At 42.7% G+C, this 13,821-nt stretch overlaps 1 protein-coding gene across 1 annotated transcript; it reads left to right on the top strand.

The window, feature by feature from the left end:
- The first annotated feature begins 675 nt into the window (after positions 1–675).
- LOC115081134 (vomeronasal type-2 receptor 26-like) lies at positions 676–10,070 on the top strand. Its single transcript, XM_029585642.1, has 3 exons — positions 676–864; positions 8,400–8,523; positions 9,148–10,070. Exons 1-3 carry the CDS (start codon positions 676–678, stop codon positions 10,068–10,070), a joined length of 1,236 nt encoding a protein of 411 aa, XP_029441502.1.
- The last annotated feature ends 3,751 nt before the right edge of the window (positions 10,071–13,821 follow it).

The following is a 13,821-nucleotide window of genomic DNA, read 5'->3' on the forward strand; positions in this document are numbered from 1 at the left end:
CTCGTGCAGCTGTTTGAAAATTCAGCCTATTGTTTCTAAAGGTAGGCTTCCTGGTAGGTCCTATATCTGCTAATGAAGTCCAGGTTTTACCACAATATATGTGAAGACTGATTGTGATTTCTATTAGAAAAACACAGATTTCAGGGGCCCATGCATAGAATGAGAGTAAAACCAGGACTGGACCATTTTGACCAGCAGTAACTGACCAATTGAAAACCTTATCTGCAGTACATAGGGTATGTTTATGGCAGAGAAAAAAATATACATCTTTAATTTAAAAAATATTTGAGGATTTTCCTCTATTATGGAACTTAACATATTAGAGAATGCAATTCTTTCCTTGGGCATATTTCAGTTGTGTATTAAATCTATGAAGGTGCCCAAAACACCAAATCAACCACCTGGTTAGCTCAGAACGAAGTGAGATAAACATAGTCAGGAAGCTGAAGTGATATTTCAAGCTGCATTTTAGGTATGTAGATTTAGTGATTTCCAGGATACTACACACGTTTCTCAGCTAGAAAAGCATTACAAATTCTAGATATGACTGGCAAAGGTGAGACAAAGTTGTACGCCTGTGAAATTAGATTGCCACCGATAAAATCATTGCAGACATATTTTCTTTTCATGGCACAGCTCCTGCATTATGTAAAGAAGGTGCATTTCAAGAACACCATGGGCCGGGAGGTTTTCTTTGATCAAAATGGAAACCCGCCAGCTTCTTATGACATTCTTAACTGGCAACTGTCTTCTAGTGGTTCCTTTGATTATATAAAGATCGGCCACTATGACTCTGGAGCAGCCAGAGGCCAGGACATCAAAATTAACACCAGTGCCATCATGTGGACTGAAGACTATACACAGGTTAGATGACTCTCCACCCACCGTTCCCTCCCTCCCATCTTCATAGAGAACTGATTGATAAGATACTCAGTAATAGTGATGGGAGGAACCTTCTTTGACATGACTGAAATTCAATTTTGGACACATTTATATTTGACTTGGATAAACTTGATGAAAGTCATCTTCACTTTGCTTTGAATCCAACTCCTATTGATTTATCAGTAATTAGAAGCTGTCTGGGATCTTTAGCTCAGTAGTACAGTCAGCACCCCAGAATCCAGGGTTCGCCAGTCTCTGTCTTGGGAAGACTTCTATGGGAAGAGATAGCAAAAGTCAGTACAAATTTTTATGTATTTATTTAGTTTCCACACAGAAGCTCTGTATCCTCACAATATAATTAAATAAATCTAAACAGAGAGGATATATTCAATTTGTTTTATTCTTTTTATGTTACTCTTTTAATAACAAATTATCAGGAACAACACCATCAGTATTAGTGCAAGTGTAGTTTAATCCACCGCCTCTCGCCACGCAATGGGCCGCAGGCAAATTCCGCAGTTTGTCAAGCACTATGTTTATAATCATTTGGTGTTGTTCCTCGTTTACTCATAATATTTTATTCAATTCACTTAAAAACTTTATTTTTTATTTTTTATTTTTTACCCCCAAACCAGTAAGGATTATTATTTACTAAATCCTAAGATTTGTAAATTTATGTTTCAATGCCACTATCACCATAGATTTTATTTTAATGCCATGCAATCCTAAAGTTTATGTGCTTAGCCACACTGTAGGTTTTAATTCAAAACTGTCCCTACCACAATCACTATGGATTTTGTTGTAATACCATTAAATCCTAAGATTTATATACTTAGCCCCACTGTAGATTTTAATTCAAAACTGTCCCGACATGGGCCATGTTTCGACTGTTTCCAGTCTTCTTCAGGGGATGCCTTCTACCTTAATTTCAGTTTCAAATTTAGTTATGCCTTTCCAATGCTCTAGTCATTCAATTTGACCTAGGACACATGAAACATTAAGATAAAAATTAAAAAATTCTCACCACAAACCCACGTATCACCACACACTTCCCAATAAAGATCACATCTTCAAATAATCTTTATCCCGTTCATCGCCATAATTTCCACATTTAAACCATTTTTACTACTCACAAAATAAATTCTGCTAGTTTTTCCAATTGATGCAGTAATGGCACCTCGGCATTCAAATTTGTATCTCCACTTCCTGCCAAGGTTTTTATACAAATACCCACCCGGAACTACCAGCTGTCAATCAACTTTAAAGGGACTGCTCTTCAACAAACTTTAATTAAAATACCGACCAGTCAATTTCCTTGTTTAACCCACTAGGGGTCACTGTTTTGAAATAATGAATCCATTTTTGTTCCTTTTGTAAAAGGACTGAGTCAAAATTTCCACCTCTCTGTGGGTATTTAGGTTGCTCGATAACCGCAAATCTAAAATCGGAAAACTCATGTCCTTCCGTTACACAATGTTGAACCAGCGGCACTTCAATCCTTTGTCTTGCTATGGAGCTCTTATGCTCCACCATTCTTGTCCTCAGGCATCTTTTTGTCTTGCCGATGTAAAGTAAAGGGCATGGGCACCAGATGCCATAAACAACCCCCACTGCAGAACAATCAGTACGTGCCCTTAATTTGATCGTGCCTCCTTTAAAAAAAGGCAATGTCTGCCCGCTAAAGGACTGCTCACACACAGAACACCTGTTACATGGATAATGTCCTATTTCTCCCAATTTTTCTTCTTCCTTAGGGACAGTTATATCATCTACAAAATTCGAGTGTACAATGTTGTCACGAATGTTCCTACCCCTTTTAAGGGCAAATCGAGGACCATTATTAAACATCTGATGTAAACTCAAAACATGCCAGTGTCGTTTAATGCTGTTTTGTATCTGATACACATGGGGGGAATATGGTAAAACACAGATCATCCCGTCATTGTTATCATGTCTCTGTGAAGGTTTCAAAAGTAATTCTCGATTCACCCACCGGGCTCTTATGTAAGCTTTTTTCACAACATAAGTAGGGTACCACCTGGAACAAAAACTTTGCATCATCTCTTTTGCACGTGTTTTGTATTTATTCACTGTAGAACATACTCTTCTAAGTCTCAAACTGTCCCATAGGGAGATTAGACCATAAATGTTGAGGATGACAGCTTTCATATCTAAGTAGAGTGTTCCAATTTGTCGGTTTGCGATACAGTGTATATTCAAATCCATCTTCCTGTATTTTAATGATGATGTCCAGATAAGCTATACCCACTCGACTGAACACTGTGGTAAACTTCAAATTCTCATCCCGAGTATTCAGCCACTGTGGTGCGGATTTTAAAAGCCCTGCTCGCGTAAATCCGCTCGGATTTACGCGAGCAGGGCCTTGCGCGCCTATTTTCCATAGGCCTGCCGGCGCACGCAGAGCCCCGGGACTCGCGTAAGTCCCGGGGTTTTTTGTCGGGGGCGTGTCAGGGGCGGGGCCGATCGATGCGACGTTTTGGGAGCGGGACGCGGCGTTTCGGGGGCGGGCCTGGGGGCATGATTTCGGCCCGGGGCGGTCCGGGGGCGTGGCCGCGCCCTCCGTAACCGCCCCATGTCGCGTCTCGGCGTGCCAGCGGCCCGCTGGTGCGCGTGGATTTACTTCTCCCTCCGGGAGGCGTAAATCCGTGGACAAAGGTAGGGGGGGGTTTAGATAGGGCCGGGGGGGTGGGTTAGGTAGAGGAAGGGAGGGGAAGGTGAGGGGAGGGCGAAAGAGAGTTCCCTCCGAGGCCGCTCCGATTGCGGAGCGGCCTCAGAGGGAACGGAGGCAGGCTGCACGGCTCGGCGTGCGCCGGCTGCCCAAAATCAGCAGCCTTGCGCGCACCGATCCTGGATTTTAGAAGATACGCGCGGCTACGCGCGTATCTACTAAAATCCAGCGTACTTTTGTTTGCGACTGGTGCACCAACAAAAGTACGCGAACGCGCATTTTTTAAAAATCTACCCCTGTATGAATTCTGAGAAAACTTTCTCTTCCCCGTGCCAGACAATCAGAATGTCATCAATGAAGCGTTTCCAAGTCTTTATATGCAATTTGAATGGATTCTGCTCTAACCACACGGCTTCAAAATTGCCCATATATAAATTAGTTACATCGGGGGCCATTGTGGCCCCCATTGCTATTCCCTTTGTATAATAATTTTCATCAAAAAGGAAATAGTTGTTATACAGAACAAATTCTGCCAAAGTCTTGATAAAGTGCACTGGTACACGATTGTTCGCCAGTATCGGTCGTAGACTATTGTACATTATATCATTAGCATCCTTTTGGGGTATATTTGTATAGAGTGCTACAACATCTATCGTGGCTAATGCCAGATTATTCCCTGGAAAAATATCCTTCGATACAGAATCAAGTTGCACTATCATATCGGAGGAATCTCTAACGAATGATGGTAATTTTTTAGCCAAAGGTGCTAGAAATTTGTCTATAAATACTGAGAGAGGCTCCAACAAGGAGCCTCTCAAAGAAACTATTGGCCGACCCAGCGGTTTTTGCAAGGTCTTATGTATTTTAGGCAATACGTATAAAACAGGGATTTTTGGATAATCCACCGTTAGAAACCTTCTTTCCTTAGATGTAATCCATGCTTTTACAAACGCTTCTTCTAAGAAAGCATCTCTCATTGATTTCAAGCCAGGAGTTGGATCGAGGTTCAACTGTCTATAACAAACTTCATCACCCAACTGGAGCATTACTTCTTCTTTGTAGTCCCGAGTATTCATGACCACAAAATAGCGCCACCTTTATCAGCGCTTTTGATTATTATATGAGGATTATTCGCCAATTCCCTTAAAGCCTGTTTTTCTATATCAGATAAATTAATATCTGAAGCTGATGGAAAAATTTGTAATTCCTCAAGATCTTTCAAAACCAATTCCCTAAATGTTCTGATCACCGGGTCCAATGCCCCTGGTGGATTCCAGGTAGATTTGGGATTTACAATAGACTGGTCTGATGGTATATTGGAAACTCTGGAAAAATATAACCGCAACCATAATTGTCGGACAAACCTTTGTATATGTTTTTCAATATCAAATTTATTAAAATTGACTGTAGGCACAAATGAGAGCCCCTTTTCAAGAACACTAACCTGTGAGGATGTCAATATTACCGTAGATAAATTGATCACTGTGGAGGATTGTCCTGTTGAGACCGTGTCACTGGTCTTGTGCCCCCGATGTAGCTAATTTATATATGGGCAATTTTGAAGCCGTGTGGTTAGAGCAGAATCCATTCAAATTGCATTTAAAGACTTGGAAACACTTCATTGATGACATTCTGATTGTCTGGCAAGGGGAAGAGAACGTTTTTTTCAGAATTCATACAGTGGCTGAATACTCGGAATGAGAATTTGAAGTTTACCACAGTGTTCAGTCGAGTGGGTATAGCTTATCTGGACATCTTCATTAAAATACAGGAAGATGGATTTGAATATACACTGTATCGCAAACCGATGGATCAGAACACTCTACTTAGATATGAAAGCTGTCATCCTCAACATTAACGGTCTAATCTCCCTATGGGACAGTTTTTGAGACTTAGAAGATTATGTTCTACAGTGAATGAATACAAAACACGTGCAAAAGAGATGATACAAAGTTTTTGTTCCAGGGGGTACCCTACTTATGTTGTGAAAAAAGCTTACAAAAGAGCCCGGTGGGTGAATCGAGAATTACTTTTGAAACCTTCACAGAGACATGATAACAATGACGGGATGATCTGTGTTTTACCATATTCCCCCCATGTGTATCGGATACAAAACAGCTTTAAGCGACACTGGCATGTTTTGAGTTTACATCAGATGTTTAATAATGGTCCTCGATTTGCCCTTAAAAGGGGTAGGAACATTCGTGACAACATTGTACACTCGAATTTTGTAGATGATATAACTGTCCCTAAGGAAAAAGAAAAATTGGGAGAAATAGGACATTATCCGTGTAACAAGTGTTCTGTGTGTCAGCAGTCCTTTAGCGGGCAGACATTGCCTTTTTTTAAAGGAGGCACGATCAAATTAAGGGCACACACTGATTGTTCTGCAGTGGGGGTTGTTTATGGCATCTGGTGCCCATGCCCTTTACTTTACATCGGCAAGACAAAACGATGCCTGAGGACAAGCGTGGTGGAGCATAAGAGCTCCATAGCAAGACAAAGGATTGAAGTGCCGCTGGTTCAACATTGTGTAACGGAAGGACATGAGTTTTCCTATTTTAGATTTGCGGTTATTGAGCAACCTAAATACCCACAGAGAGGTGGAAATTTTGACTCAGTCCTTTTACAAAAGGAACAAAAATGGATTCATTATTTCAAAAAGGTGACCCCTAGTGGGTTAAACAAGGAAATTGACTGGTCGGTATTTTAATTAAAGTTTGTTGAAGAGCAGTCCCTTTAAAGTTGATTGACAGCTGGTAGTTCCGGGTGGGTATTTGTATAAAAACCTTGGCAGGAAGTGGAGATACAAATTTGAACGCCGAGGCGCCATTACTGCATCAATTGGAAAAACTAGCAGAATTTATTTTGTGAGTAGTAAAAATGGTTTAAATGTGGAAATTATGGCGATGAATGGGATAAAGATTATTTGAAGATGTGATCTTTATTGGGAAGTGTGTGGTGATACGTGGGTTTGTGGTGAGAATTTTTTAATTTTTATCTTAATGTTTCATGTGACCTAGCTCAAATTGAATGACTAGAGCGTTGGAAAGGCATAACTGAATTTGAAACTGAAATTAAGATACAAGGCATCCCCTGAAGAAGACTGGAAACAGTCGAAACATGGCCCATGTCGGGACAGTTTTGAATTAAAATCTACAGTGTGGCTAAGTATATAAATCTTAGGATTTAATGGTATTACAACATAATCCATAGTGATTGTGGTAGGGACAGTTTTGAATTAAAACCTACAGTGTGGCTAAGCACATAAATCTTAGGATTGAATGGCATTAAAATAAAATCTATGGTGATAGTGGCATTGAAACATAAATTTACAAATCTTAGGATTTAGTAAATAATAATCCTTTTTGGTTTGGGGGTAAAAAATAAAAAATAGAAAATAAAAAATAAAGTTTTTAAGTGAATTGAATAAAATATTATGAGTAAACGAGGAACAACACCAAATGATTATAAACATAGTGCTTGACAAACTGCTGAAATTGCCTGCGGCCCATTGCGTGGCGAGAGGCGGTGGATTAAACTACACTTGCACTAATACTGATGGTGTTGTTCCTGATAATTTGTTATTAAAATAGTAACATAAAAAGAATAAAACAAATTGAATATATCCTCTCTGTTTAGATTAATGTATTTATTTAGTTTCCACCATTCGTGACACTTCAAAGTGAATTACATTCCAGTACTGCAGTTATTTCATTATCCTAGAGGGCTTGCAAACTAAGGGGGTCATTCACTAAACTACGGTATTGTTCATGGAGGGGATAACACCGCTGGAGTCAAAAAGCAGCAGAACTCAGCATTACTGCTAAGTAAATTCCACGGTATTTTTCCAGCAGTAAAATAGCACCAGGAGAAATACTGCTGCATTACTTGTGCCCACAGTTTCACACCATGGCATCTTTGGGGCTGACATGTCTTAAAGGTGCCAACTAACACCCTCTTAGGTGTGGAAAAAGACTCTGTTGGTCTCTATAGACCCTCCTGACCTCCCCCACTCTTCCAGTGTGTTGCTTGCTTGTAATACTGCAACTTCCCAATCCATGTTCTTACCCCTACTTTCTGTTTCCACTAAATCTGCTAGTGGAATATTCAGGTCATCTTCCAACCTCTCAGTAAAGAAATATTTTGCATTTTGCCTCTGAAACCTCCTCCCTCCAACATCATTTCATGACCCCCCCTGTCCTTGCAACTTTATTTCTATGAAATGTTTTACCATTCTGTACTACTGAAGCCTGTCAAATATCACTTCCCCTCTCTCCTCCAGCATTCTCATTTTGCGTGTCTTAAGTCTCTCTTTGAATAGTTTCTGTTTCAGGCTTTGTATCATTTTAGTAGCCCTTATCTCAACTGCTTCCATCCCCTCAGTGTCCTAATGGAAGAACGGTCTCCAATGATCAACAGAATATTCAGGAAGGGGTCTCACTAAGTAATGACCGATGCATGGGCAAAATGACCTCCTTTCTCCTGCTGATAATACCTCTGCTTATGCAACTCAGCATGCAATTAACTTTCCCTGTCATTTTATAACATTGACTGGTTACCTTTTAGCCAGTGCAGATGATTACAAATACATCAATCCCCAATTTAACAGTTTCCAGGTTTTGTACTCAAATGATATGAAATTTGTGGATTTTTGTGCTTCAAATGCATGATTTTACAATTTTTAACATCCATTTCAGACCATTCTTTCAGTCTTCCTTTTTTCACCTCTTCCAGTCTGTCCTCTGTTGTCTGAAATAGAGAACTTCTTAATTAATTATTAAATGAGAAATTTGCTCTGTCTCCCTCTACACTTCTCTCCATTAAGGCTCCTGCCTCTATCTGCAGTGAGAGCTGTGGTCCTGGGTTCCGGAAGGCCATTCTGGAAGGGCAACCTGCCTGCTGCTTTGACTGCGTCCCCTGCTCTGAAGATGAGTTTAGTAACATAACAGGCGAGTGCTATGAATCCCACTCAGTAGTGACCACATTTGTAGGATGGAGGGTTGGTATTAGAGGGTACATTGGTTCTCTCTAGGTCAGTTGATGGACCACAGAATTACAGGCTAATGCATTTTCAAGTCCATTCAGATGTTTATAGACAGACATGTTCCAGTATACATACAATTTTTAAAAGCACATTTCTCAGTGAAGAATTACTTTGTACTGTATGCACTTATTTGAAAAAAAAATGTATATACACAATCCAACATTTTCGGTGGGGTACAACAAAAATACATAATAAAAAGAAGATATCTACCAATAGATATCAGTATATGAATAGACTGCTTCACATACCCAACACTGGCCTTAGTCAAACTTAGTTAAAGCACCCCAATGGAAAAAGGAAAATCACAGCCAGTCATGTAATTCCTTAGTTGCTAAGTAGAAATTAATCTATTTTCATGGCCAAAAGCTTCCATAAACAGGCTAATAGATTTAATTTAACAAAATGATAGGCACAAAAAATGGGAAAACGTAAAGCCTCTCTAAAGGTGAATGATACTCACATTCTAATTTCTATTAATATAATGATTTTTCCTCATCAAAGCCATGAATGGAATTGTTTTTTCTTCCAGATGCCACAGAGTGCAATAAGTGCCCCAGTGACCAATGGCCCACCAAGAGACAAGATGGATGCCGTAAGAAGTCCATCGAATTTCTGACCTATCAAGAACCCTTGGGCATGGTTCTGGCAGTTATCTCCGTGCTTGGTGCCCTAATCCCATCCACTATCCTTGTTGTCTTCTTCCAGAGCCGCCACACCCCAGTTGTGAAAGCAAACAACCGTGAACTCAGCTACCTCCTGTTATTAGCCCTTATCCTGTGCTTTGGGTGCTCATTAGTGTTCATAGGCCACCCCACAAAACTGACCTGCATGGTGCGTCAGATGGCATTTGGCATTATGTTCGTCATCTGTATCTCTTGCCTGCTGGCCAAGACCATCATGGTGGTCATAGCCTTCAAGGCCACCAAACCAACCAGCAACCTAAAGTCATGGGTGGGACCACGACTACCCATTGCCCTAGTATTAGCCTGCAGCCTGGTCCAGGTACTCATCTGTGTCACTTGGCTGATAGTGGTTCCCCCATTTCCCCAAATGAACATGAAATCCCAGATGGGGAAGATAATCATTGAATGCAATGAAGGGTCATTGACTGCATTCTGGTGCATGCTGGGATACATGGGCTTGTTGTCTACCATCAGCTTCATTGTAGCCTTTTTAGCTAGAAAGTTGCCTGACAGCTTTAATGAGGCTAAGTTCATTACCTTCAGCATGCTTATATTCATTGCTGTCTGGATCTCTTTCATTCCTGCTTTTCTAAGCACATCAGGGAAGTACACGGTGGCTGTGGAAATATTTGCAATTTTGTCCTCCAGTTCTGGGTTGTTGGGTTGTATATTCTTCCCCAAATGTTATATCATCCTAATCAGACCAGATATGAACACCAAGGACTTTTTAATGGGGAAAGCCACAGGAAGCCTCAAGAAAACAAAATAATTGCATTGTAACATATTGGTTAATAAATATCATATTTTGCATGATGTAATCTTGTTTTCTGAAAATATGTTTTCTTGAAGCAGCAGCCTTAATAAATAATAATACAACTTGGTTGACAGTTCATCTAAAAAAATCACTCCCCTTTTAAATTGAGCATTAGAACCTGGAAGTAACACTGGTGAGTTTATATTACATTGAAATCATCTGCTCAGTGTGCTGTGATGGTCAAAAAAGCAAACAGAAGATTAGGAATTATTAGGAAGGGAATGGCAAATAAAATGTAGGATGTCATAATGCCTTTGTATGGATCAATGGTTAGACTGCATCTTGAATATTTTGTGCAGTTCTGGTCACTGCATCTCAAAAAAGATATAGTTGCACAGGAGAAAGTACAGAGAAGGGCGACCAAATGATAAAGGGGATGGAATGGCTCCCCTATGAAGAAAGGCTGAAGAGGTTAGGGCTGTTCAGCTTAGAGAAGAGACAACTGAGGGGGGATATGATACAGGTCTACAAAATTATGAAAGGACTTGAATGGGTAAATGTGAAATGGTTAGTACTCTTTAGGATAATACAAGGACTAGAGAATATTCTATGAAGTTAGCAAGTAACACATTTAAAATAAATTGGAGATAATTATTTTTCTCTCAATGCACAATCAAGCTTTGTAATTTATTGCCAGAGGATGTGGTTAAAGCAGCTAGTGTTGCTAGGTTTTAAAAATGTTTGGATATTTTCATGGAGGAGAAGTCCATAAGCTGCTATTAATCAATAGGGAATAGACACCGCTTAATGCTGGCATTAGTAGCATGGGATCTATGTAATGTTTGGGTACTTGCCAGATACTTGCGACTTGGATTGGTCACTGTTGTAGACAGGATACTGGGCTTGATAGACCCTTGGTCTGACCCAGTACGGCATATCTTATTTTCTTATGCTCTTATGTGCGGGCGTGTACCGTTGGTGCGAGTTGGACTTGGCGCAACCTGCAAGGAGAAGGTCAGCAGATCTCCACTATTGGCTTGTGGAGCTGGCTGTGGAAGAGACCCAACTGGAGCTTCACCTATACCAGCTCTTAGATGCTGGGGCCACAAGAACTTAAGTGTGGGCCTCTGTTGCTGAGGTGGAGATCCATAGAGGGTCCAGGCCAGGGTGAGTACAGGCGTAATCAGAGGCAAGTAGTAGTCAGGGCAGGAGACATTCAGGCAAGGTCAAGAGTCAGGCAGTGCTCGGTGGCAAGTGGAATTCAGTTGAAGTCAAATGTCAAGCCAAAGTCAAAACCTGAGATCTGTCCAAGGGTTGACAGGATGGATAGACAGGCAGGGAGATGAACAGCTCAGGCGGGCAGAAAAAAACATTAAAGAACTGAAGACTGACCACAAGATGAAGATGAAGAACTCAGGAAAGAATACCAGGGACTGCCAAGACAAGGACCAGGAATGCAGGGATGAAGACCAGGAACATAGGAACAAAGACCAGGAACACATTGAGGCAATTTGTTCTACAGGAGGTAGTCGAACTTTTGCTGAGGTAAGGAGAGACCTGAAGTGACCTTTTATAAGCCCATACCAGTGATGTCATCATCTGGTGCTGATGGGCTTTTCCTACTGTGGGTCCTTTAAGGGGAGCACGGTTAGATGTGCACACACCTTAGGGAAGCCTGGAGAGGGAATGGCATTGGAGCCAGGATGAGCGCGGGGGGCCTGCCATGAGTTCAGTCCAGGGCCTTCATCAATGTCAGTGGAAGTAGCCATAGAGGCAGGCGGAATGCAGCAGTTTGCCGCGTTTATCAGGGGGCCTCCCCCGACATTGGGCCCGGTGCTGAACGTAAAAGCAGCAGTCCATCGTCTGGCCCATGGACCGTCAATGCAACAATATCTGTTATGAATCGGAAAGTGGACCCCTGTTCCGAGGCAGAATGAAGCTACCGAAGAGAGAGAGAACCCTCTACGGCAACTACCGTCGGATGGCAAGGTCAGATGAATCAACAGTTGATTGAAGACTTCACCCTGGAAGCTCGAGATCCCCCCAGGAGGAGCCTGTAGAGATCTGGCCAATGGGACTTAGGAGACTCACTGAAGACTGAAGATAGTCTGGATGCAGGCGCCTCCTGCAGGTTATGTATTCCAGACGGCTGGCGCCTCCAGCAGGTCATAGACAGTCCAGGAGTAGAGTTTGAAAAATGGTCCACAGCCGGTCCGATGGTCGATTCCAGAAGGGGGTTGAAAGCCAGTCCAGAAGCAAGTCAGGAGAATGGTCCGAAGCCAGTCCAGGAGCAAGCCAAGAGAAGTGTCGGAAGCCAGTCCAGGGTCAAGCCAAGAGAGGTACGGAAGCCCGTCCAAGGATCAGAAGCCAAGAGACAATCCAACGATGAAGAAGAGCAGGGGCGGGACGAAGACCAGGAAAGCAACCAGGAAGCCAGAACCAGGACCTAAGACACTGGAACCACCAAGTCAGAAGCCTCAATAAAAGGCAAAGTCTGAGGAGCAGACTGTTCCTTAAATACAGGAACTCGAGGAGGATCCCCAAGAAGAGCCATGACAACTTCCTGTCATGGCTCCTTTCAATCTTCTTCTTCAGCCGCGTGCGCGGCCCTATGCAGCACCGAAGAGGGAGGAGTCAGCCCGGCTGGAAGAGGCCATGCGACCAGGCCTCAGCAGTGGCCATGGCCACGAGAGGAGTGCTGCGGGAGGCTGTCAGTTCCCGCCGAAGACCAGGAGGTGCCCCGACCCCACGGGGAGCCATTGGCCCCGGTCACAGACTGCCGCGGCCGGCGACCATGACAGTGGGAGCCCCGGGGGTAGGTTGACGCTGCGAATCATAAGCCGGTCCCAATCGCGGCCTGCCATGGCCGGCGGCCATAACAGTACCCCCTCCTTTAGGCATCCCCCTAGAAGGCTTGGGTTTTCCTGGATGTTCAATGTGAAAGTTCTGGAGGAGAGACTTATCTAGGATGTTTTTAGCAGGCTCCCAAGAAGTTTCCTCAGGTCTGAATCCCTCCCATGCTAGGAGGTATTCCCATGTGTTGCCTCATTTCTGGACATCAAGGACTTCACGTACTTGATATTTAGATTCCTCCTCTGCCCTGGGTAGGGGAACTGCACCTTCTGAGCAGGAGCAAAGGCTTCAGAAGTGAAGTGTGGAAGGCTTTATGGATTCTCAATGTGGCCAGTAAATGAAGTTGGTAAGTCACCAGGCCCAGATGATGTAGTACCGGAAATGGTCCAATATAACGTGGGGCCAAACGCATGGATGGAACTCTCAACTAGATGTGCCTGGTGCTAAGCCACACCTTTTCTTCTGGATGAAACCATGGAGCTGGTCGCCAATCTTTGCCAGCAAATGTCTTAGCGCTGTGAGCCGCCTTACGGAGCATATGCTGAGTATGAATCCAGAGTCTTCGCAACTGAACAGCAGTAAGCTGGGCCGCCGGTGATGGCACCGGTAAGGGCAAAGGCGGCTTGGGTTGATGTCCAAATACAATCTGGAATGGGGAGGCCCCCGTTGCGGTACAAGCATGGGAGTTGTGAGAGAACTCGGCCCAAGAGAGAAGTATTGCCCAATCGTCCTGACGGGAGTTGATATACATCCAAAGAAATTGCTTTAAAGTACGATTTGTACATTCTGCCTGACCGTTAGCTTGTGGATGAAACGCCGTGGTATAGTCCAGAGAAATGTGAAACTTCTTACAGATATTGAGCCAATAACGAGCCGTGAACTGAGGTCCGCGATCAGATGCAATGTGTTGTGG

Source organism: Rhinatrema bivittatum, chromosome 19 (genome assembly GCF_901001135.1).
Source record: "Rhinatrema bivittatum chromosome 19, aRhiBiv1.1, whole genome shotgun sequence".
Taxonomy (NCBI): domain Eukaryota; kingdom Metazoa; phylum Chordata; class Amphibia; order Gymnophiona; family Rhinatrematidae; genus Rhinatrema; species Rhinatrema bivittatum.

Excerpts from the sequence above, each read along its gene's own strand:
- LOC115081134 (XM_029585642.1), top strand. The coding sequence starts at position 676 with ATGGGCCGGGAGGTTTTCTTTGATCAAAATGGAAACCCGCCAGCTTCT. Across the intron at positions 865-8,399 it reads GGACTGAAGACTATACACAG|GCTCCTGCCTCTATCTGCAG; the intron begins GTTAGATGACTC and ends CTCTCCATTAAG. Across the intron at positions 8,524-9,147 it reads TGAGTTTAGTAACATAACAG|ATGCCACAGAGTGCAATAAG; the intron begins GCGAGTGCTATG and ends TTTTTCTTCCAG.